This window comes from Cynocephalus volans, chromosome 13, assembly GCF_027409185.1.
Source record: "Cynocephalus volans isolate mCynVol1 chromosome 13, mCynVol1.pri, whole genome shotgun sequence".
NCBI lineage: Eukaryota > Metazoa > Chordata > Mammalia > Dermoptera > Cynocephalidae > Cynocephalus > Cynocephalus volans.
This window is the reverse complement of record NC_084472.1, coordinates 20,699,015-20,726,224: the sequence shown is the minus strand read 5'-3', so window position 1 is coordinate 20,726,224 and position 27,210 is coordinate 20,699,015. Positions and strand designations below refer to the sequence as shown.

At 35.1% G+C, this 27,210-nt stretch overlaps 1 protein-coding gene across 1 annotated transcript; it reads right to left on the bottom strand.

Annotated features, from left to right (window-relative positions):
* Positions 1-26,961, bottom strand: IMPACT (impact RWD domain protein). The gene is made up of 12 exons (XM_063077100.1): positions 26,845-26,961; positions 25,617-25,745; positions 24,616-24,668; positions 23,374-23,436; positions 17,347-17,432; positions 13,059-13,181; positions 10,544-10,641; positions 8,313-8,386; positions 4,788-4,878; positions 3,330-3,464; positions 2,521-2,609; positions 1-2,031 (listed from the first exon to the last, which is right to left on the bottom strand). Exons 1-11 carry the CDS (start codon positions 26,878-26,880, stop codon positions 2,541-2,543), a joined length of 957 nt encoding a protein of 318 aa, XP_062933170.1. The 5' UTR covers positions 26,881-26,961; the 3' UTR covers positions 1-2,031; positions 2,521-2,540.
* Between the last annotated feature and the right edge of the window lie 249 nt (positions 26,962-27,210).

Genomic DNA, 27,210 nt, shown 5'->3' with positions numbered 1-27,210 from the left:
CAAAACAGTATATATAGTTTAATACCATTTTTGCGGAAAGAAAAATAGCCATATATACAAAATCATGCATAAGAAAAAAATAAAAGATGTACATACCAAATATTAATAATGGTAATCTCTGGATAGTGAAAATAGAAGTGATTATGCAATTTTCCCGATAAAGTTCACCTGCCCTCCAAACAGTATCTGCTTCATGCTACTCCTTCTTGGTTGTGATTTAGTTTGATATAATTCTCTTCAAATAGGCTCTATTTCATAATATATACCTCCAAAACATGCTTTTGATGTAGCTATTGCTATTCCCATTTAAAAAGTAAATGCGACTGGGTCTTATATACTGGCACATGGACAATATTTTTAACTAATAGAATATACTATAAAATATGCCACAGCACAGATCTGGTTAGAGAAATTGTTATTTGGAGAACTGGAAAATCCTCTACTCAAGAGAAGTTTTAAATAGAAGAAAAAAACATACTACCATCAGTTAGGGTTTCCATTCATGGTAGAGTATGAAATAACTCAGAGTTCGGAATTGAAGAATTTTGGATCTCTCCCTTTTCCCAGCTGACTTTGCGTAAAGGAGATTAGAATCTTTTTAGTCAGTAAAATATGGTTAATATTTCTGTAGAAAAAAGCAAAAATAAGACTTTCTTTTTAAATAAGGTAAAATGAGATCATATGAGGGTATCTTAAAAAGTTCATGGGAAAATAGAATTAGAAGATAATATGACTCTTTCCATGAACTTTTTGAAGTACTCTCATAGATAGAGAGGGTACTTTGTTTTCTGTAAAGACCTAAATGTTAGATAAAACAGCAAGAAACTCAAACTCAGTGTTGAAAAAAATTACCTCACATTTATTTTCTGTAGCACCAAATTCTTACTGTTTTCTGTCTCCTTTCACAGGTTTGACATGTCAAAATTGTGAAATTATTTTAATGTTAATTAATGGTCTCTAACCTCTTTAATTATTTTAATAGTTAATACATAGGACATACTTAACTTTTCATGGAACCTGACATAAGTGTTCCCAATATATATATAAATCATCTTCTGATGACTCTGGATAACTCGCAACGTTAAATATACTTATAACAAATATAATTTAGATTTTATGTCTCAGAATCCATCCAACTGTAAAGCTATTTACTAGATCCTTATTAAAAATACTAAGTAAGGATTTTGGGTCTTTTAAAGGTAAAACATCAGAGAAAAGAGAAAAATATCTGTCTGTCCAATTTTCTGATGCTTTCCATGTTCTTGCACTATCCCACAATAGCCTCCTAATTTCTGTTCCCTCCCTTGGGAAGAAAATCCCAAGCAAAATCTGTAATCAATCAATGACTTTTAACAAGTGTTTGTAATCATATCTGAAAGCGACCAATTCAAGACTTATTGTTATATCTCAAAGTTATATTTATTGTCTAAATGCCTAGAGGTAATGTGCAGATGAAAAAAACATAAAGCATTGATAAAAAGAAAGATTTGATAAGAATGAAAAAAAAGGGGGGATATTTTCCTTGTTTTTCCAATCAAAAGGTTTGCTCCTTCTCTCCAGAGAATCATGGAATTGAGAAATCTGGCTGGAATGCAGATGGGAAGCGTGCATCAAATTTATGTAACTACACAACACATTCCTGCCCTACACCAGTGTGGTTGTGCCAGCTCTATCCCATTCGATAAATGTCTCATTAACCATACCAAGGCTTCTAGCATAGTTCTAATTTGTCAATGAAGATCACAAGAAAGGTACTTCCAGATTGTTAAGATACCAGAATATTACACCAACACATTTCAGGGGCAAAAGAAGCCTACTGACACTCCATATTTATTGCTTTACATTACAAGAATTAAACAAAAAAGGCAGACACTAGAAAATCACTTTTTAAAATTTCACAATAACCAATGTGCAACAAAAATTGAGGCATAACACCTATGCTAACAAATGTTAGATAAATTATCACCTCAGCACATAACTGCAGATGGATTCTCCTGGATTTTCACTTAATCCATTACTCACTGATGAACACTATAAAATGAAAGGTGACACAGTTATGAACTAAAATCACCAGAAGAAACTCTTCAAGATCAATCTTCGATAAGCTCCTACTCCAATAAGCCATAAAGAGCAGTAAAAGGTAATATTCATTTAACAGTACAAGAATCCCGATGATAAGAAATCATGTATCTATCTTCCTCTAGAGACATTTCTTCCCCACCTAACAAAGGCACTTGACATGAACTGAAATGGACAGTTAATTCAGGTGCTGCCCTGGGCAACTGTTACCTTCCTAAAATTAGATGAAGTGATGATTAAGTTCAAATTAGTTCTCCCAAATAAGCCTGAAACACACAGGAATATATCATAAGTTCTCTTTTTTTGGCAGATGATATAACCAAAGCAGAAAAGATAATGTAGGTGTCCACGCTGAATTGGCTGACTTGAGCAGTTACTCTCTCTTGCACAATATATTCCTTGATGACTATGGAATGTATATATAATTATAGGCAAATTAACCTTTCATATAGTTTCAGGTATTAATGTTCACTCCTCTTCTTGTCTTTTCTTACTTTTTTGTTCTTTCCCAAAGCCTTAGATGATTCCTCCTGAAAAAGACACAAACCAATGCAGTATCTCCCTATTTATATGAAGATGGAACCTTAAATCTGATCACATAGACTGTATATAATAGTGAGGGTATAATAATTTTCCTATGTATCATCTTTGTTTTACAGGGCACTTTCACTTATAGTATATTACAGTATTTTAAAAATAATCAAAGATAATAAAGGAAAACATTTATGTAGATTTATATTTGAATAATTTCATTGTTAATCTATTGTCCATTTTCCCAAGTAAGGCAGTACAGTTTAAATAAAATAGATATGAACATACTTAAAATATGAATGAAAATAAACTCAAAGTATAAAGGAAGAATGTATCTAAAGGCATAGCAGGGGATGGGGAGATGCTTTGACACCAACAGAGAATTTTAGAATTTTATAGATGATTAGAGAACATCTAGTGTGACATTAGCTACAACTTTTCTGGGCCTCAATTCTAGGGGGTGGAAACTAGTTGTTCTTTAAAAGTTTAAACTCTATGAACCTACGAAATCAAGGTTCAAAGAGATGAAATGATCTGCCCAAGGTCACAAGGCTGGCCAGTCACACTGTTTTCACTACAGCATAAGTGTTCAGCTTCTTAGTCCAAAGGTTTTACTAATCCACCAACCACATTCTGATTCATTTTAAATTTTGTCTTTTTAAAAAATCTCATAGGCAGTGATAAGAAACTCTCTAGATATAATACCAATAGCCACTTACAGGTGAACTTGTGTAGTTCTTCTCCACTAGTATGTTTCTGGCACAGTTGTTGATATGTTTAAAGCGATCTGGTCCTAGCAGAATCCCTCCATACCAGCGTGATACCACCACCATGACATTCCTCACATTCAAAATCTGTTATTTCAGAAGCATAATTAGATACACAAATAGACATATATAAATGTGAGTTTCAAAGGAGAATGAAATGACCCATATATAAAACTGCACATAAAATTTCCCAGTGACTTTAATAGCAGAACCATTTAAGTATGCACTGAGTGTGACTACTAACAATTCAGGGGGTGAAATGTTTGAACAGAAGGGAATTTGGAAAATGAACACTGTGTTCTACAGTGTCCTCAAATTCCAAACTTTGGGGCAATCAGGCAGAGTGAAGGGGAGACCATGCAGGTAGGATTCCATTTCTTGGTGACTTCAACCAGAATAGCTCAGTTTAGGTAGCCTTTTACCACTAGGCCAAACAACAACACAAAAAATCTTGCTTCTGAACAAACTACTTGAGAGAACAGGGGCTGAATGAGTAATCGCTGGTGCCTACCAGCAAGGTCTTCATCAGTTCGACATTTGTTAAAGCTGCCCTTAAAGTGAAGCCCAGCAGTTTACAGGCCTGACTCACATATAGAGTTCCTATTCGAGGGAAAGGCCTAGTTAAAAGACAAACCTCCACACACAATAGCAGAAGAAACCATAGTAACTACCTTCGGAAAAAAACAATCCATTCTTAAAATTAATGGACAATAAATGATCACCAGACAGATGATGAAAATCCAGCAGCATGAAAGAGAAAGGACAAGATAAACAAACTAAAATGGACCAGGAAGATTTTAAGGGTGAGAACATCTGAAAAAAAGATACTCTAATTAATATTCTCAGAGAAATTTTAGAAGATATTGCATCCATAAAACTAGAATAGGATACTATGAAAAGGAAAAATAGAAAACAAGAAAGAATTTTTAAAAATTAAATACATGGTTGCTAAAAATAATTTAAAATTCAAAAGAAATTTTGGAAGACAGTAAAGAAAATGTCTCAGAACATAAAGACAATGAGATGAACAACTTAATAAAAAAAGAAATATATTCTGGATCTATCCAGAAGTTCCAATATTCAACTATCAGGAGTTCCACAAAGATAGAACAAAAAAGAGAGAAGGAAGGAAACTGTCAAAAACCAAAGAAAAGTTTTCCCAAAGTTGAAGACAATCTTCTATTATCTATGTCTTGAAAGTACAGCACTTGTTATTAACCATTTGTTTTCTGTCCCATATCCAGTGGTTAAAACGTTCATTCAATCAATGTTTAAAAATTAACTACTAATTAAAACAAATATATCTTATGTTATATACTTTGATTGATTTACTTATTCCTAAATGGAGCTCTGTTTTGAGAAATTTTATGGCTCCTATAGAACAGGATTAACAGTTTAGCTTATGCCTACCTCCATGAGATGAAGAAGACGCCCACCAGCTGCTGTCTCCCCATCATCCTCACAGTCCTGCAAGAAGGTCTGTTTATCCTCACAATATATTCTGGAAATACATATAACAGCATTACACTTTGAAACCTCAAATTACTGTAATAAAAGTTACCCAATACTTGTTGCTATTAATTTGGTTACTTCCAAAATCATATTTGTTTTTAAAAATCCTTCTTGAACTATACATTAATTTTCACTGATGACTTACTATCCAGTATGTTTCACCTTTTCTATATTTGGGAAAGCTAGGAATCAAAGGTGTCTCCTTTATATCAGAAATGTTACTATTATGGAAAAGTGAATTTATGTATCTAATATTTCCCTAACTTCATTTAACCTTGAAGCTATAAACTTACAGAGAGCAGTCACTGAAAAACATTTACTGGGAACACAGTATATAGAAGCATTATAATAACTGGCACTATGAAATGATATAAAAGAGATAAGTAGTATGCTCCTGTCCTCAAAAAGTCTAAGACCTAATGAAAGAAACAAAAAGCATACAAAAAAAGATGAAGGCACTAAAACCAAAATAAGTTACTATTTTATACTTTCATTTTATTCTAGCCATCAAGCATTTCTCCATTTTCCCCATTCTGAGTAAGAATTAAAAGATTTATTTTTCTCTTTAAAAATTTCCCCTTGAAGCTATCAATATTAGAGATAAATCATGTCATTTTAGTCCATTTTCATTGTCTAGAAAGTTAGTGTTTGGAGTAATGATGCAGGACTACAATGTAGTAGAATAAGCTTGGTAAATAAGTGTTAGAAATGAAATTGAAAAAAATAAAAAAATAGTGCCAGTTAAGGTATGTCTCCATAAGTGAATTTCTTAGGCTCCTACAATGACATCAGGTGGAACTGGGCAAATGTAAAGATATCCTCCCAGCTATGGCTATAAAAAACTTGGAACTTTTTAAAAAAATTTTATTGAAACATAATTGATTGTACATATTTATGGGGTACAGCACCGAATATCAGAATTTGTGTGCAACATGTTATGCTCAAATCAAAATAATTAGTATATTCAACATTATACAATGTAATCATTTTTGTGGCCCTTTTTATGTAAACATAAAAAGCTATAAAAGCTCAACCACACACCTAAGTCAATTATTTTGACTATCTTATCTTATAGCAGTCGTATTTATCCATCCATTCATCCACTCAATAAATACTTACTGACCACTTACGATGAGCAGGCTCTACTATGATTCAGAGTTGACCTCACTGGAGGAAAAGTTAGTACTATTAAACAAAATTTTACATGACAAATTTAAATCAAAAAGGAGCCAGGGATTGGTTTAGATTAGGCTTGTAATTATAATCTAACACCATAATTTTATGGAACTAATTAAGAAAACTTGACTATATAAATAAGTGCTGTTAAATTTTTTTTTTTTAAAATGAACCCACTGAAATTTTCACTAACCCTTTCCTCACATGCTAGGAAGATAATGATGTAGCATCCAAAAGCTGTGTGCACCAGTAGCCTGAAGAGCAAAGCAACTCATAACTCCAAAGCGGGAACACAGCCCCAATACTAGGAAATAAACTTAAAAGGACCCTAAGCATTCAAAATACCACAAAGTCCATGTTCCAGATAAAGTTCATTTATTTTACTGCCAGTGGGGTCCCTCAAGCCTCCACTTTGTGTCTTTTTAGTCTCATCTGACACACAGTTCTGACAAACTAAGCTCTTTCATTCCCAAGCATCAATTACATAAGGGAGGGAGAGAAGGGGAAGGAGTGGGGCTGGGAGTGGAGCTGGGGCTGGGGCTGTTACTATCAGTCATGTTGACAACAACTGTGAGAAACAACAGCTGATCACTTATTAACATAGAAGGACAAAGAAAAACTACAAAAACACTCACAAGAACTTTATTAACAGCCCAAACATCTGGGGACTGAAACAGAATAACCAGCACATCATTTAACTTTTTTTTGACAACTTAGGGTCAACATTAGGTACAAGATTGTTGAAGGTAGACCCACATAGCCACATAAGAGTGAAAGAAAGAGATAAATAAAACTGGATTATTAAATTCAGCTCTATCACATAACATCTATGGGATCCTCAAAAAGTTGACTTTTTTATAGTGGCAGCATTGCTGAAATAATCAGAATAAATTTATGTAAAGTGTTGGCACAGAGTAGGCACTCAATAAACATGTGGACTGAATGAATGGCAACTATTACCATTTTATGACACATTCTAATCACTGAGGGCACAGTCTAATCCCTCATTTTCATTCTGAGGCCCTAACTCATTAAGACATTAAAATTCTGTCCAGTGATACTCTATTAAGAAGGGAATAACATAATAAATAGTTTTTTGTACGTTTGGCACTTAAAAGAGGTAGATGTGAACTTAGTTATATTAAAAACTCATCTATCCAAAGTAATGGATTTTTTTTAGTTTGGGTTTCAGACAGCCTAGACTTTGAAAACAGTCTCAATCATATTTTTAATTTTCACCAAATCCCTGTGTCTATATTCTGATTTATTTTAGGCCTAAATTATGTTCTTTTAAGTCTTACTAATTTGCATATAAAAAACTAATATGCCCTTCATTTCTTCACTTACAAATCAGCAAAGATTTGTATAAAAATGTTAGTACTCAAAACTGTAAGGCACATTGTAAAGGAGGTACTCTTAATTCACAGCAGACGGGAGCCTAAATTGTTTTTAAAAACACCTTTGGAAAAAATTTGGCAACATGTGTCAGGAGTTACAAACATGTTTACACTTTTTGATAATTCTAAGAAATTATTCTTTCTTCTTTTTTTTTTTAAAAGATGACTGCTAAGGGGATCTTAACCCTTAACTTAGTATTGTCGGTACCACACTCTCCCAAGTGAGCTAACTCGCCATCCTTAGATAGGGATCCGAACCCATGGCCCTGGTGTTATCAGCACCACACTCTCCCAAGTGAGCCACGGGCTGGCCCTTATTCTTTCTTCTTTTTGATTATAACTCCATTTCATTTCAAAAAAGAATCTGAAGCAAACGAAACCTATCCTGAGGAAATAATCTACAAAGTATCCAAAGATATTCACTGGATTATTCTTCATAATATTGAAAAACATGAAAAACTAAAACAAAAAGCAAATGGTTAAATAAATTGTGGTATGGAAATTCAAGCAAATACCGACATTAAAATAATATGTATCAAGTAGATATAACATGAGAAAATACTTTTGTTAAATTAAGAAAAAATAGGATACAAGGGTAAAGCACTGAAAAAAATAAAGTCTATACAGAAAACATATCAAAATATTATCAGTTACATTTAATGGCAGAAAATGCCTAATTTTCCCTCCAATTTTTTTTTTTTTTCCTTTTCGGCAGTTTCCAAATATTCTACATGTCTATTACTATTATAATGGAAAACACACACAATAGTTGTTAGTTTTTAATATCACGAATAATTTCACCCCCACTTTTTACAAATTGCATATTCCAAAAATTATGATGATCACTCACCTATAGGCATAGATGTTGTGGGTGGCACTAGCTATCTTCTTATTCTCATACAATTTGGCAAGAACCATTTTCACCTTAAAAAGAGCAGTAATATAAGTAAATTAATGTATGTTTTCTATCTGCTTTGTACATAAATGCTATAAAAATATCTTAAAGCGCATTGATGTAAATATTATATTAAATAGTCATTTAAAGGGTCTACTAAACTCTGAAAAAACCATTTCCAAAATTTTCTCCTCACTTCAAGGGCAGAAACTGGTACTCAATTGGTATAAAAATACCAGACCTGGTATATTTGAGCACTAGTTATCAACAAATACTTACACACTATTTCTAAGGCATTGTATATGAAAATTTGTTCCCCACATAGAGAATTTTAAATATAAATGTAAGAATTTCTAAAAATTAGCTCTGTAATTTACCAAATGTACATATCCAATGTGGTAGGCATACAATAATCGTATATTTCAAATTTTATAAAACCCAAACTTTCTGTGGGAGTCATGTAAGGTTCATAGAGGAGGTCGCATGAGCCAGGACTTGTAAAATAAGTGGCAGTTCTGCACCAAAAGGGAAGAGGGCAGATGGGGCAGGAAGCAGACATTCCACTCAGAGGAAACAGCATGTACAAATGCAGGGAGACCAGGGTGACCAAGTTTAGCAAATAAAAATTAAGGACACCCAGCTAAATTTGAATTTCAAATAAACAACAAAAATTTTTTAGTGTAAGTATGTCCCATGCAATAACATTTACCTGAAATGCAAATTTAACTAGGTATCCTGTATTTTATCTGGTAATCCTAGCAGAAACATAAAAGAGAAAAAAGTTCAGGAAGTTTTATGCAGCTATAACTTAGAGCATGAATGAGATGGCTGAAGATGTATCAGGAATGACAAGCCGGTGTCGTAAAACAAAAGGCCTGTATAAGGAGTTTAGATTTCCCTTGTAGACAATGGATATCAGCAAAGATTATGTGGGGGAGGGAATAGAAGAGAGTGACACATGGTCAGATTTTTCAGGAAGGTTATAACTGGCAAGGAGTATGGAAGACATACTGGAGGTAGGGAAGACAGCTGAAGTTGGGGAGACCAATTTGGATCATAAATTGTGCGATCTTCTGTTTATCATTTTTTAACCTTACAAATTCTCAGATTCCTGAATAATAAAATAGTCAAAAAATAAAATAAAATAAAGTAGTCAGTGACCTCTAAGATTTGTTTCAGTTCTCAAAAATTATAATCTAGTAACTCTAAATGACTATGATCAGAAACAGAAAGAGGATCCATGATGAACAGATTCAGAACAAAATAAAATGTCTAAGGAGGACACACTGACAAAAAGGTTATGAGCAAGGGCCAAGAACAAAATAGGATTCTTGAGAGAAAAGACCAGAAGGCTGCACCAAAGGCTGTTATCTTGGCCACAAGTCAATGTAGAAAAGAACTTCCTCTCCCAGGGGCTAAAAGAGAATGAAAGGGCCTCTCACCAAAAACTGTATAATCTAAAGGTCAGGGCTTTAAAAGAGCTTAGAGAGTAGAGTAGCCGCAAAGGCCAAAGGAAAGAGATTAATGCTTAAAACCTGCAGTAAATAAAACTTTTTTTAAAAATTTAACTTTATAGGTAGTATTAAAATTGCCTAATACATCAACAAAGTTTAAGCTGGGCTAGATTACATAAGAAAGAAAGAAGAAAAGGATTCTGCTAAAATAAGTGTGAGAAGGCAAAGACCTACGAATACACTTTTTAACGGAAAAGTCTCCCATTTATATTGTTGGGATAAGGTTACCTAAGATCAGGAAGCAGAAAGGAAAAGTAATTCAGGTAGGAAAGACTGAGCTCAGCCAATCTGTCCACTGTCCCCTTTGTTGGGCAACAAGGGAATGGACTTAGTTTCACAGAACTCACTCACACTCCAAAGGACAAATAATTCTTTTTAAGAGGCTATTAAATATCATAATTTTCTAAAATAATACAATGGGTTTTTCTTACTTAAAGATTCATGAGATGATTAAGCCCTAATCAGAGTTTAGATACAATTTTAAAAGCAGTGACAAACAAAAATAAATATTCTATGATTTACAGTAATTTGGGAGTAGGAAAATGAGCCAGTAATTTTTACCTTACATGAAAATTAAACATAAGAGTAAAAACAAAGATATTATTACAAAATCACTTACTTGAATTACTTTGGTAAAACAACATGAAAGTAAGCTATGCACAGTAACTTTACCTGTTTGGGACAAACTACTGGAGCCAAGTGTGCCTGAAAAGTACTTCTTCGGTCAGTAATAGGAATGCCATGATCAATCGGAGGTAATTCTTCTATTTCTATAAATTTAAAGAATTAATTTGCTTTATTTTCAAAAAGTCTTACATTTGAATACTAAAATTGGCACTGGGGGGAGAGTTGGGAAAGAAATGTAAATTACATGGCAAATTAATTAAAATAGCCATTAATAGTTGTCTATCAACATTAAATTTAAAATTATAATTTTAAGTAGAAAGTTTCTAAGTATATTGCACATAAGATAAAAATACTTGACTTATAAATAAATGATTTTCACCTGCCAAGGTCAACCAGTGGAAGTGGTGGTGAGACTCAAATCTTAGACTGTGTGGTAGTGTAAGTTGGTAGAATATCTAATAAAATATCTGATTTTTAAGAGTATAAAGGGGTCTTGAGACCAAAGATTGACAGCTGCTAACATACCACAACTTATTTATCCATTCCACTATTGATAGATATCTGGGGTGGGAAACCTATGACATTATATTCTGTAGCTATAATATGATGTCTTCTGCTAATAAAACTGTTTAATATAACGGAATTAAATACATTGATAATATATCCAATTGGTATTCCATAAAAGTATCATGATTTGCAGTTATTCTGCCTCTTAAGTTGAAGAATCACTAATTCACCCTTAACTACAAAGAAACTTAATCATCCTTGCTGCTGCCACCTGCCTCATTTAGGATGAAAAGTTACTCATGACAAGAAACTAATTTTATGTAGAATGTTTTACCTTCCCTCTGATACTGCTATCTTCTTGAATTGATTTTGACCAATGTACTAATACAGTAATAAGTCAAATACAGTATTAAGGTCAATATGAACTACTGACCCATTGATTTTTTTATTATGACTGTGATTTTCACCTTTTTCATTTAATGGTAAATCCTGTTTCCCAAAAAAAGTCTTATATCAAATCCACAAATGTATAAATGATTAAAATAGGAGCTACTTAGGTTGAAACATAATTAGGAACCCTGGATCCTCTTCCCCCATTCTTTAATTTCCTCTTTATCCCCTTCCACTAGCCCTGGGACACATTCAGAAACCTTAAACTTGCAGAATACTGTTTAAAAGCTACTGTAATACAACCATTATGGAAAACAGTATGGAGGTTCCTCAAAATACTAAAAACAGAACTACCATTTGACCTAGCAATCCCACTATTGGGCATATATCCAAAGGAAATTAAATCAGTATGTCAAAGTGATATCTACACTCCCAGATTTATTGCAGCACTATTCATGATAGCCAAGATATGGGATTTAAAAAAACAAAAACAAAATCCTGTCATTTGCAACAACATGATGAACCTAGAGGGCATTATGTTAAGTGAAATAAGCCAGGCCAGAGGCTGGGGTAGTTGGGGGAGCGGGGAGAAGGAAAGGGAGGGAGATGTTGGTCAAAGGATATATAATCACAGTCGGATAGCAAGAAAAAGTTCAAGAGATCTATTGCACAGCATGGTAATTATAGTTAATGACAATATATTGTATTCTTGAAAAAGATAGTAGATGTTAAATGTTCTCACCACAAAAATGAAAATTATGTGAGGTAATACATTTGTTAATTAGCTAGATATAACTATTCCACAATGTATATACACTTTGAAACATCATGTTGTGCATGAGAAATACATAATAAAAATAAATTTAAAAAAATATATATATATATAAAGATAAAAGCTACTATAAAATGGCATAGGAAATGCTACACCTTCAAACAGAATGATTGTTCCCTCTGGTCTACCATGATTTTGCAAGAGACTTATGAAAACTGACAATAACATTCCAAATTTAAAAATAATAAAATAGCACAGGAGCTGGCCAGTTGGCTCAGCTGGTTGGAGTGCAGTATTGTTAACACCAAGGTTAAGGATTCAGATCCCTATACCGGCCAGATGCCAAAAACTTAATTAATTAATTAATTAAATTTAATTAAACATATACTTTTCTTATAGAAACATAGAGCTGATTTTATTACATCAACCTATTTATGAGTTAAATACTACTTGATAATGGAACAAATTTGCTTAAAGACATTTTGCTAGCTTTAATTTCAGTGGCTGTACTTTCAGTTATTATATTTACATTTGTAAGCACAGACTAAAATTTAACTCTGAGACATAAGACAGAAGATAGAGATATAAAAACAGGATGTAAACTGAAAACATTAACAGCCTTTCTTAGTATGAATTTCTTCCATCACTAAATCAAAACTCTAGAAAGTAGGGAGAAAAAAGTAAATTTCTATTTTTCCTCACCATTCTGATAGAACTGGCATACACCAAAATGGCCAACAAGCAGGGGGAAAGAAAAAATCTCAATCATATGCAAATTAATAACTATTTCCTACCATTTGAGTTTTTACTAAATTTCTATACCATCCCAAAGAAAATGCATAATACTACTAGCCCACTCCCCTCAAAAGAAACTAGTTAGTAACATTATACCTGTTGGATTTTCACTGATATCAAAATCCAATGCTTTAACTGGATTTTCTGGCTGACATGCTAAAATGAGATCATCTTCACATTCAACGTCGTCCTCTTCAGTTTTCTTCTTTATATCAGGGCCTAGGTGATTATAAGACATTATAACTGATCTATAAAGCAAGTAAGAAATTACACTTTTAAAAAAAATTGTTGGGTCTTAGTCTCTAAACACCATTCTCTCACAGAAGGAACCAGGGCTCCTAGGAGAAATGGTTGATTCCAGGGTTGAAGAAAGGAAAATACAAGATGAGTCTGGAATATCTTGTGGTTCCAAAAAGTAAAAAATGCTCATTAAAAAAAGATGGGGGTTGGGCCGAGCCCGTGGCGACTCGGGAGAGTGCAGCGCTGGGAGCACAGCGACGCTCCCGCTGCGGGTTCGGATCCTATATAGGACTGGCTGGTGCACTCACTGGCTGAGTGCCGGTCACGAAAAAGACAAAAAAAAAAAAAAAAAGGATGGGGGTTGTCTAGCTACATGACCACGCCAGTTGTCGGGCTCTTTTACCTGCTGGTAATCCTGTACTGACTGGGCCAATTGCTGGGCTGGGGCTGGGTCTGGAGCTCACAGACCCCTCAAGCCAGTTCATAGACTGGGTCACAAACCCTTCACATACCAGGCTGGGTCACCAGACCCCTCACACGCAGGTCTATGAGCTAGGTAACTGGCCAAAAGGTCCTTGGAGCCATAGGTTGGAAAGCATGGCAGCACCGGGGGGGGGGGGGGGGGGGGGGGGCGGGGGGGATGCCCAAGGTAGACACCTGCCCACCTGCTTCACTAAAACTCCTCTCTCCCTCTCCTCTCCCTCTCCTCCTCTCACCCTATAACACAATAGCAACAAAATTCCAAAGATACATTGGTGTGCATGCACACACACACACACACACACAATTTGCTTACAAAGAATGCTGTACCACACCCAACTGGACCCAAGGCGAGGGCCCTGACCAAACTATTCTATCTCCCCAACAGGGGTTTATAAGAACACAGGAACCAATGTGAAGGAGTTCCTAACAGCCAAAGCTAGAATAATTTGAGCAATAAAATAATGATAATATGAAATTTTAACTTATGGAATAAAATAATACACACGAGTCCATATTGATAGAAATAGAAAAACAAATAAAAAATAGATAAATAAACAAATAAATGGGGAGGAGAGACATCTGTTCCTCACAATAGAACTCCAATTAATCAATAAAGAAGGAATGAAGGAAAAAATCACCATTACGCAAATACCACAGTAATAAATACTGTTGACAAGATCCACTGATGGATACTAAAAGTTAAAAAGTTTAAGGAGAAACAGGATATTGGCATAGCCTCAAAATATCTCCTACAAGATGCAAAGGTAGTAAGTGAGACAGTTAATTTTACTTGTCAACTTGGCTAGGCCACAGTGTCCAGATGTTTGATTAAATACTACTTCAGATGTTTCTTTGAAAGTATTTTTTTAGAAGAGATTAACATTTAAGGGATGGCTAATTAGTTCAGCTGGTAGAACAAGGTGCTGATAACACCAAAGTCAAGCATTCGGATCCTGGTTCTGGCCACCCCAACAACAACAAAAAAACATTTAAATCAATTGACTTTGAGTAGCCTCATCCAATTAGTTAAAGGTCTTAATAGAAAAAGACTGACCTCTCTAGAAAAAGAGGAAATTTTTCCATATTACCTTTGGACTAGAACTACAACATCAACTCTTCCAAGGGTCTCCAGCCTGCTGGCCTATCCTACATATCTTGGACTTACCAGCCTCCACAGTCATGTAAGCCAATTCCTTCAAATAAATCAATCTCTTTCTCTCTCTCTCTCTCTCTCTCTCTCTCTATATATATATATATATATGAGACTACTTCAAAAAGTTCACAGAAAAGTATAATTAAAAGATAGAACAAATCTTTCCATGAACTTTCTGAACTATCCCTGTGGGTGTTTGCACGCACACACGTGCATGTGCGCGCGCGCGCGCACACACACACACACACACACACACACATTTGCATATAATCTATGCACATCCTCTTATATACTTTAAATAATCTCTAGATTACTTATAATACCTAATACAATGTAAATGCTATGTAAATAGTTGTCTTACTGTATTGTTTAGGGAATAATGACAAGAAAAAAAAGTCTGCACATGTTCAGTGCAGACACAATATATTTTTTCAAACATTTTCAATCCACAGTTAGTTGAATCCACAGATGTGGAACCCACAGATACGGAAGGCTGACTGTATGTATGTTTGTGTGTATGTGCACATACACACACTCTCTCTCTCGTGTACACACACACACATCTCTATTGGTTTTGTTTCTCTTGAGAACCCTGACTAATACAGTAACTTTAGGGTGGAGACATCTGGCAGATACCACCTTAACCAAGGGATCAAGGTAAACATCAATAATGAGACAAATGGATGTTATGAATTCCTTGATATGATGCACTGTGAAGGACGCAATATCATTTTTGTGGTATTCTTGCAAAAATGGCTAATCTCACTCCAATCATGAGAAAGCATTGGACAAACCCAAATTGAGGGGCATTGTACAAAATAACTGATCAGTACTCTACAAAAGTGTCAAGATTATGAAAGTCAAGGAAAGCTGAGGAACTACAGACTAGAGGAAAGCAAAGAGAAGTAACTAAAGGCAGTGTAGAATAGTGGTCAGGATCCTATAAAAGCAGTAAGGACATTAGTGGAAAAACTGATGAAATTTGAATAAGCTCTTTAGTTTAGTCAAAAATATTGCACCAATGTTAGTTTACTGTTATTGGTAATTATAAAATGGTTATGTAAGATGTGAATAGGGAATCAGGGTGAAGGATATAAAAAAGCTCTTGGTACTATTTTTGCAAGTTTTCTATAAGTCTAAAAATAGTTCAAAAAATTTTAAAAACTGTAAATAGCTGTGTATAATTATTTAAAAATTTAAAATTTCAATACTAGAAAAAAACAATATAAATAATAAAGAATAAATCTGTTCTGAAGATTAACAGTAACATCAAGATATATTACTTATCAAGCAGGTGCCCTGGAGAAGAAAATTCTTATGAGATATCCTGATCACTAGCACTTACCCTTATTAGCTCTTCAGAATTATTAATCTTTCCATTTTAATATGAAGTCTGCAAAAACAATTTTAAAGAAAAAAATCCAAACAAAATTTCTAAAAATTCAAAAGTATAATTTACACAACAAAAATCAATAACTCTAAAATGTGAAGAATGGCTAAACTACATCACGGATATAGGTGAAAAAGGAAAAATATCATTTTTAAGACCAATTTTTTAAATTTCCAAAGAGTAGAGTGATCCCAAACTTTTTGGGGTCCTCATTTTTACTGGTATACATTGCATTTCTGCAATTGCTCCAAGTGTAGAAAGGCCTTTGTGGTAAGTGGAACAAAGACTAGCACAGTGAAGTAACAAAAAACATTAGATATTTCAATGTTACATACTTAACAATTCAATAAAAGATTAATAATAATAAAGCAAAATAGCAATTTCAAATGTTCTGAAATTAGACAGTGGAGATGGCTACACAACTTTGAGAATATACTAAAAACAACTAAACTGTACACTTTAAAAGTCAAATTATGGCATGTGAATAATATCTCAATTAAAAAAATCGATTTTTTTCAAAGTTAATTCTACATCCTAATTGTGGTCATCATATGCTTCCCAAAGCTGTTTTTCTTTTCTTTTTTTTTTGTCTTTCTGTGACCGGTAAGGGGATCGCAACCCTTGGCTTGGTGTCGCCCGCACCGCGCTCAGCCAGTGAGCGCACCGGCCATTCCCATATAGGATCCGAACCCGCGGCAGGAGCGCCACTGCGCTCCCGAGTGCGCCACGGGGCCGGCCCCCAAAGTTGTTTTTCTATAAACACTAGCCTCCTTTGAAGCTAACATCTAATTTATACGGTCCAATAATTCATGTGGAATGTTACAAAGTTCCTATTACTTGAGAACAGGCAAAGAGAACAGAGATTCTGGACCCAAGTTCTTTTACCATAAAAATATATTTCTATAAGAATGTAACATAAAACCAGTGAAGCTAAATATTACAGAAAGAAATAACCACAGCTGCATAAGTAAATGAACTTTCCAGAGAAACTTACAATTTATCATATACAAACCATAAACCAGAATACAAATTTTCACATAAAATTTCAATTAGGATATCTGCATGAAAAATTAATAACTGTAAGTTAAAAGAGCATTCACAATATTTTTCAATCTTACCTGGTTCTGTCATCTGAGATTTTTGTATTAGAACATCTCTTATTTTTTCCACCCACAGGTAAAGAATACTTTCACCAATATTCTGTCTAAACAAAATTCAGGGAAAAAATTTTATTTCAAAAAATTCCTTTCTTAAATTCAAGAAAACATAGACTTACTTACAATCTAAGACACTACATACAATTTAACCATGCCTTTTAAAAAAGAATTTTTAAAAAGATGAGCTTTATCAACATTCATGTCTGAGTATTTAATATAGACTGTTTATATCAACATTAAAAATTCCAAATGGCTCCAAAATTAACACGACTTACTTAAAATAAGCAGAGTTAAAAGAAAATTTCTGAACTTGAAGTGGATGAACTACAAAGATATAAATGTGATTTAGTTTCTATCTGGATATAGTTTTAGTATTGATGCCCAATCTCTGCTTGCTTTTCTAAACTTTGTGAACAATCTCAAACCACTTATTTGGTACACCTATCATTTAGTATACTTGTTGCAACAAGAAAGGATGCAAAGCACACGCAGAACTCCTTCAGGGAGTCAATTTACAAGACCTAAAAGACAATCAATTCAAAATTTCATACTCATACCTTTTTTTGACAAAATATTCTATAGCCTAAATTGACTCATATTGTTCCAAATGTTTGGTTACCTCAAATAATTAAATCCATCTCAAAAGATCCAACAAAAATAATGTGTCATAGGTTTAAAAGTTTTAAACGATGGCAACAGCTATAAAATAAAGTCCCAAGTGTCTACTCATTAGGCAATGACACTAATTTTAGATAAGTTTTGGTATGTGTTTAAAGAAATCACTACCCTATTTCATAACACCTTACCTCTTTCCTCTTAAGTTTCCCTTGAAACCGTTATCTCTCTTTATCACCCCTCATCAGCACCCACCAAAGGAAACTTTCAAAACAAGCACAAAGAACAAAACAACACTGTTTTCAAATAATTCTGCATCCTCAAATCCTCCCCATCTCACCCATAACTCCCAGCACTAAAACTATCTTCTTTTTTTGTAACTTTTCTTTTTAAAAGAGAGCAAAAGTTAGCTGGACCCAGGTTTTTAAAAATTGAGAATGTTGGTGACCTTCTTTTAAACAATTCGCACTCCTATCCTCTCAACAATAAAGAGACAGTGCTAGGTAAAAAGTATTGAGTACATACCAAGCCTCAAGTGCATTACATGTATCAACATATTTAATCCTCATAATTGGTGAAGCTGGTATTATTTCCCCATTGTACAAATGAGAAAACGAACCTACAGAACTTGTCCAAGACAATCTTACAAACAGTAAGAAGCCCAGACCTGGAATATGAGCCCAGGACTGAGGTTCAAAGCTCAAGTGGACTGCATTTGCTCTCCCACCAAACAGCTACGACCTTAGGCATGTAAGCCACTTGAAGTCTCTGTTGCCTTAACTCTAAATAAAGGACCCTTGTCTCTAAAAGTCTACAATTCCTGGTTTTAAAAACAAGCTTCTTAAAGTTTGAAAAAAAATGAAAAATTTACAAAAGTAGTTTCTTTTCAAATGATCCTATCTCAATTCATTTAACAAATCTTTAAGGGCCTCTCCTACACATCAAGCACTATGTGGAGCCCTGGAGGTATGGTAGTGAGATAAATGGGGTCCCTTTTCTCACAGTGTTTTGTAATCACTATCCTAAAAAATTTATGTTTTTGTATATAATTCTCTTCATCTCCTAATCTTATTCTATTGAGTTCCTCACAACAGCATTATCACCCTAAGTAATGATAATAATACCTAGATAGAAAATGTTTTATGTATATTACCTCAATTAGTCCTTGCAACCACCCTGAGACAGGAAAATCATCCCTCTGAATATGCGTTCACATTCAGACTTTTTTGGGTTTTTTTGAAATAACACCTTGGAAAACTTTAACTAAAATTAATTAGGTAATTTTTTCACAATAGTAAGGAAGAAATTAAACCTTCACTCCGGATTTCCTTTCCCCTGGCCCATGGCCTCCTGCATAGAAATACAACAGCACTTCTGCTCAGTACCATTTACTGACTGCTTCCTTCTTCACCAGTAACATGACTGTTACTGAAATCCAGTGTAAGGAAGTCACAGTGAATGTAAAAGGTTCCCTGAATAAAGTGAAAATCATTCTTTCCCCTAGATCCCAACAGTCTATGAGTGTCATATCACTGAAAGTAGGATTTTGGGTTCTTTTCAGTTTATTATTGTTGTTACTATTGTATCTGTGTTTTCTCTCGTGACAAAAGCTTATCTTTTAACTATCCACTACAATTCTGTGTTTCTCCCAAAAAAAGTGATTTCAAATGTTTGCCATTGTTGTAATGAAATCTTTTACAGAATCAGAAACAAATTAAACAGAAAAAAGTGAGAGTCCTATCTGCAGAGCCTCTCTTCCCCTCCCCCAAATGGTCCAGGAAGAAGACTGCTAAATCCTAAGAACTCTGATAAAAAAATTTGAGAACTACTCATTACAGATTGAGATGCTAGGCTTTTATCTACAAATCAAATTATGGTAAGGTAGCTAAGTATAAAGAGCATAGAACAAAACTTGTTTTATCTTGAATAAAAGACCAACTTGAATTAATAACTAATATTTTATTTGATCCTCGTGAATAATTATACTTAACAATCCCATATAAAATGATCAAAATAAAATTACTTCTGACTCAAATTTTACCTATGTTGTTAATTTTTGTAGCTTTCATTTTTCAATATTTATATTTGCTGACTTAAGGGTAAAGCTATTCAATAAAATGCACTAAGCTGTGTATTAAACAAAACACTTGATTTGAGTTTCAGTCATCTCATTTTCAAACTTATAAAATTGGATGAGATGATTCTTTTAATAACAACAAAAATGATAGCTGCTACTTTGTCCTAAAGTACATGTAATGATACATGTAATCCTTAAAATAATATATTCCCGTTCTACAGATGAGAAAATAGCTACAAGGAGGTTACAATATATGAAAAACTAACTCTAGAAGCCTGACAAAAATGGCCTTTACTGTTTATGCTTCACACCTACATGATTTTGCTTTCACAGTTCCCTCTACCAGAAAAGTCCTCCCCCTTTAGCTACCTGGCAAACACTGAGCTCAAAGGTCACCTTCACAATGGAACCCTTCCTTATAACCTCACCAACATGTCCAGAGACAGTTTGTTGTTAAAACATCAAAAAGAGCTATTATAGCACTTGGTCCAAACCTCTCAGTAATTATCTCACTATATTGTATTGGCACACATCGATCTTAATTTTTAATCCCAAATTTCTAACAGAGTGTCAGCATACTGGAGATGCTCAATAAATATTTGCTGGAAAAACTGTTAGTTTTCTGACTTCTTACCTCTCTACGTAAGTAGCAACTGATCACAGATCATTTTCTTAGGTAGGCAAAAATCAAACTTAGCATTCAAAATGATGCTAAATATGCAAATCTCAATAGTGTTACAATATTTAGAGTCATAAAACTACTAACATTAGGAACTATATTCATACATTTATGTCATTTATTTAATTTTTGAAGACCAATATTTTTCACTTGCTGCCCCCTGTTGGAACTATGTGGAAAATTTAAAGTTGTCACACACAACTTTTAAAAATAGAATGTATATTTCTATTTAGACCACATGTTTGAAAATAATACCACTGAATTGGGGTTATTCAAGCATTTTTTATTTTTATTTACTTATTTTTTTGGCGCGGCTGGCCTGTTTGGGGATCCGAATGCATGACCTTGGTGTTACCAGTACCATGTTCCCCGCAAATGAAAAGTTTTTTAACAAGTAAGACTACATGACCCATATTCCGTCGTTAGAACAAACTGCTTTGTAATCTGACCCTTCCTAAATCTCAAATAGCTCAACTGAAGTAGTTAGGGAGAACAGGCAAGTTGTACCCTGTGGGATGGTATCCCTTAGTAAAAGGGAGGACTTTTTAAATTGGGAAAAGGCAAGTGGGAAACCATTTCAGAGTGTACAACATTGTGCAAGGGTAGAAAAAAAATCTAACTAATGAATGCAATCAACATGATGGAAGCCAAGTGTGGAAAGATTTTCAAGAAAGAGGAAGTGGTCCACAACACCAAAAGTTAGATAAGAACTGGAAAATGACCATCAGATGTACAACTCATGGTGCTGCTAAAACCAAAGTCCGGGTATCGATCCCTGTACTGGCCAGCCACAAAAAAAAGAAAGATGTACAATTCAGAAGTCAATGGTGAACAAACCCGTAGTATACTTATCTTATTCTACTTCAAGGGGGGAGATAAATTGGCAAGGAAGAGTAAAGAAAGAAAGAAGTTTGCTGGGGGCAGAAAAGCTGGAGTGGCCAGTAAGGTTAGGGAGAAGTATTAGAAAACATTTAATCAAGGAAATAAATAATATTTATATGCTGAGGATGACAGAATAACTAAATGAGGTCCCAAAGAAGACTATTCTTCCTCTAGGAAGGAAGAAATAGAATGGATTCCACAATGACTTACCATTTTCTAATTAAATATTTTGGGAAGAAAAGAAACCTGGCCAGGATCCCAGGGACACAAAGGGGGTACTTTCACTGTACCAAATGGGGTGGCCACCTAGAACATATAATACAATCCTTACTAAATCCTGGATTAGAGTAAAACTGATATTCTAGAACATTATGTTTTACTAAATCAATGTATCTCATTAAAATTAATCCAATCACAGTCACATTTTCTATGTACTACTGTATTAGCCTTCTATCTGATATCCCACATCTATTCCTGCTACCTTCCAATCAGTTCTCCACCCAGCAATAGGATGATCTTTTCAAAATGAAAATCGTATCATGGCACCCCCTACTTAAAAGCCTTTTCCGGAAAAAAAATAAAGAAGAAAAATAAAACTACTCTCTGCTTCCAACTTTTCTTAGAATAAAGACCAAATTTTTAACATAGCCTACAAAACTCCATAGCACCTCCTCTGACTACCTACCTCTCCAGGTCATTTTCCCACCAGTCTCCCTCCATCCCCTCTTCTCTATCTTCCCCCTCCATATAACCTCTACTGTTTCCTGAAATGTGCCAAGCTCCCTAACCCCGAGCCTTTGTACATACTGTGGCCTAAAGTTATCTTCACCTAATTAACTCAGTCCTTAAGTCAAACAAGCCATCTCTGACCTCCTAGACTCTGTCAGGTCTTGTTCAAACTCAATACTACATATCTTTCTTTTATAGAACTTATCACAGCTGCAGTTTTACATTCATTTGTATGATATGTAATATCTCTCTCTCCCCATAAATTCTAAATGCCATGAAAAAAGGGACCATTTGTTTTTGCTAACCATGTATATCCAAGATCAAGTACAGTGCCTGCCATGCAGTATATGTTGAATGAATAAATGAAGAAATAAAAGATGAATGAAAAACACGGTTTATCAATATACTCTTAGGCTTATGACTAAATACTAGAGGACTTACAATTCAAAGTATACAGAAGTTTAATAAATAATTATGCTTAGGATTCTGATGTTATCAATTTCATTCAATACAACTTATGAAAATAACAAAACAAGAGCAGTATCTCTGAATTTTACAAGCTGGCTAAGTGTTTTTATAGCTATTAGCTCTAAATATTACTGCATTTTCATATCTAAATAGAAGTCATTATGGGCCGGCCCGTGGCTCACTCAGGAGAGTGTGGTGCTGATAACACCAAAGCCCCGGGTTCGGATCCCATATGGGGATGGCCGGTTAGCTCACTGGGTGAGCATGGTGCTGACGACACCAAGTCAAGGGTTAAGATCCCCTTACCGGTCATCTTTAAAATAAATAAATAAATAAATAAATAATAAATAAATAGAAGTCATTAAATGTATATATGAAATTATATAACTAACCTTTCAAGGTCTCTTCAAATAAATCCTTTTTGTTCACAGAGAGGTGACTTAACAAAAAGTTTAGAAAAGGTTCTATCATATCACAATTTCAACAAAAGCCCACAACAGAATCACTAACAGAATTTTTTTAATCACCTGTCACTTACATATATATTTCCTCAAGGATATTTGATAAATCCGCACGTTCCTGCCCTTTAAGCCAGGGAGCACTAAGATTAAAGAAAGCACAATTGAGAAGATTATTTGAGGATTATGTTTGTATCTCAAACAGAAATTACTGATTAAATCACAAATTGGTTTTAACTTTAAAAAATTACCTATTTTCATTAAAATGTTCTCTTATATTTGCATAAATCTATACAATTCCAAAATGCTTTCATTAATATTAATTCTTTTGGTCCTCCCAAGAAACCATGACAAAACCAACACCAATATTATCCAATCTTAATGGTTTAAAAATCAGGAGTGGGTTCAGAGAGTACCATAAACCTGCCCAAATTTACATAAGTGGCAGAACAGTTTCTAAATTTCCTGATTTACAGTATTTGCCACAATACCAGGAGTTGCAATTTATTTTAAGTGGTGTCTCAAAAACAACTCTAACAAATAACTTGTCTCTCACATGATTGTAAAAAAAAGGGAACATTTTCTGAAAAGAACATTTATGTTTACAATTATATCATCATTTGTAATAAACAGAAATAAAAAATTATAAAACAAAAAAATTACAGAACGATTATTAATAGTAAGCTTTATTGATACGGTTTTTTAAATACACAAAAAATAATCCCACTAATAGGTAAAAATTTAGTAATAGAGATTTTTATACAATTCTGTTCCAGTAATACATATTGCTGGGTCAAGGGGGCAAGGCAGATCAAAGGTCACTTGCATCAACAGGTCATGACTCACGAAGATTAAGCCTAGGTTGCTAAGAAGGCAGTTCCTCAACAATGACAGGTGAAAGGAGAAACACCAGAAGCACCATGTGTAATTCCTGGAAGGTAGCAGTCTTAGGCAGAGGAATATAAAGGAACTGTGGCTAGGTCAGCAGAACCAGGTTAGGAGAAACTCTAAAAGCCAGGGTTTCTAGATTACTAGGTTGTCTAAAGAGGAAGTTGTCTTTTCCCATCTCTAAAGACAATTCTGTAGCTATTTTACCCCTGTAAATCCTGTGACTCTTTTATACTAAGTGGCATATTTCAATGTGTTTTTATATAATTTAATTTTTTATTTAAATGCTCTATACCAAATCCAAAAGATGTTTTTAATTTCTACATACATTTTAATAAGAAAACTATTTAATATAAACACAACATACAATACAGAGAAATATCTTTGAAAATACAATCTTTTTATAAAAATATAAATGTAAAAATATAGCTTACTTCAACTGATAAATAGGCGGAGCTGAACCTGGGTATTCATTCGGTAGCATCACCTACAATGCAGTTTAAAAACAAACCAACACTTCATCATAGTTCAAAAATAAATATATTTATAAGGCTAGTCACTGGGCAAATTTCTAACCTGCCAAACAAACAAATCGTTCCGTTAAATATCAGAGAGAATCTCCTCCTTATATTTATGCTTCTATCCTGAATATGTTTCTAGTGATGTTGCTAATTATTTAAGGAGAAACAGTTAATTATTTGTAGAGAAAGTACAAAACCAATGAAAGTTACAAAATAAGGATGAAAAGGACAGAGATGAAAGGAAAACTGAAATAGGGGCATTAGACCCCAACCCCAAATGGATAGAATTTTCTGCAGAAATACTAAAAAACTCCTGTGAAATCCTACTAAATATATGAAATAGCTAACACATAACAGAGAACAATACACATTTCTTTTCAAATCACTATTATAAAAATAAATACTAACAAAAACTCAATTTAGCATCCTTTATTTTGACAGTATAAGCAGTCATCAAAGAATAAGCACTAAGACAGAAAGCTATAGCTGATCTTTTCATTTACTTTACCCTAACTACAACTGATTCTCAACAAAGAAATGGGTACGTACTTTATGAACCACCTACATTACTAACCTATTCTTCCTCTTAAATGTTACCAACTTTCCAGCTTTAGAGCCTCTCCTAATAGATGAATGAGATAATGAAAGGAAGTGAAACTCAAGTGTATCAATGGTACATTAACATTTTAGAATATTAAAAGAATCGGGATAAGAAAGATTGAATCAGCTAAAGCATGATCTGAGGGTGATCTGAGATTTAAATATCATATATTTAGATGATCAATTGTCAATAAAAACCAACAACAAAGACAATTTAGAAAATGACACACAAGAATCATTAGAATACAACAGTGGTCAATCACAGTCAATATTATAACTTGAAAATTGCTGTAAAAAAGGAAAAAAAAAAATACCTGCAAGCAAAGTGTCCATTTAGGGTCATCAATATCATCGCTAATTCTGATACAAAAAATTTTGGCACAGTCATCAATGACACACCATTCCTCGCCATAAATGGCTGCCATTGCTTCAATTTCCTCATTCTGAAAGAAGTTGATGGAAAAAAATAAATAAAGTCAACAAATGTACATACCCTGAAACCCTATTACTACTCTATAAGGTATTTGCATTGAACATCACTAGCCTGAAGGATCCCTGGATGAGCTTTAACAGGCCAAACGTTCCTAGCAGTGGGTCACCGTGTTCTCCTCTCTGGGTAGTTGCCAGATACTATTGTAATTACTGGAACTAACCTTGCTACCGAATTACTGTGCTTTTGGCCACTATTAAGCCAAAATATATATGCACCCCAATACCCTGAAGTGAGACTCACAAGTAAAAAAATAAAGCTATCTTCTCTGTTCTACCTTCTTTTTAAACAAGTAATCCCCACCCCAACGCCAACCTCTGATAGCGTTGCCAAACACTACCCACTCTCCGTATATTCCTACTTGGTATCCCAATCATCGTTGTTTTGATTTTTTTTTTTTTTTAAAATTTGGGCACAGGGCTAAGTGGTTATTTCCGGTTTTTTGGTAATCAAACCATCAAAAATTCCAGAAATTATTCTTTTGGGTTGGGTTTAAAAAAGAAAAATAACTGGATCTATAGATGAAACATGGGAAACAAAGTATGCATTTAACTGTGTATCATCTCATTTTGTCCTCAGCCCTGTAGGAAAAGCCTTATGGGCACCCACGTGAACACCCAAGGAAAGCTCAAAGACAAAGAGGAGTAAGATTTGGTGGGCTGTCAGAGAACCCCAGGGTCTGTGTTATTGCCGATTTTGCAAAGGCAGAATCTCGGATCTAGTGGTTTGCCCAAGATGATCCTGGCGGCGCCAGGGCAGGAGACAGAATTCGAGTTTCTGCCTCCGGCCCGGAGCTGCTCAGTCGCGTGCTAATGGTTGACGAAGACAGCATCCGAAGCAGGCCAGACACGCAGCGGCCGAGGAGCGGCCGGCCCGAGAGCGCTCGGCCGAAGGGAAGCACCGAGAAAGAGGAACGAGGTGGAACAAACGGCGCGGCCGGGCAGTCCAAGCGGTGCAGGCGCGTCTCGGGGCGGCCCCGGGTGGAGGAGGCCCGGGACGGCGAGGCGAGGCCGAGCCAAGCCTGGAGGGTCAGCGCCCAGCCGGGGCCTCACCTGCCTCTGGTCGCTCCCTGCGTCCCCCTCAGCCATGTGGCCCCGGGAGCGGACCTGCGGCCGCAGCCTCCCAGGTCCAGAGCGCGGGGGTGGGGCACTGCGGCTGTGAGCGGAGCGCGGGCTGCGGCGCGGCCCGACCCGGAACCGCAACCCGGCCGCATCGCGTCGCTCGCATCTGCTTCCGGGTTGTGGGCCAGGTGGTGCGAGGGGCTCCGGATCCTAGGCGTAGGGTGGGATTCCTCTCTGAAGCGTTGCGGCTGCCTACACCTTCCGGTGTGGCGGGGACGCACGGGTATCCCGCCCGCCCGGGGAGCTGCAGGAGGCCTCCTCGGCTTTGTCTCCTGGAAATTCTCTGGAGTTGGGGGC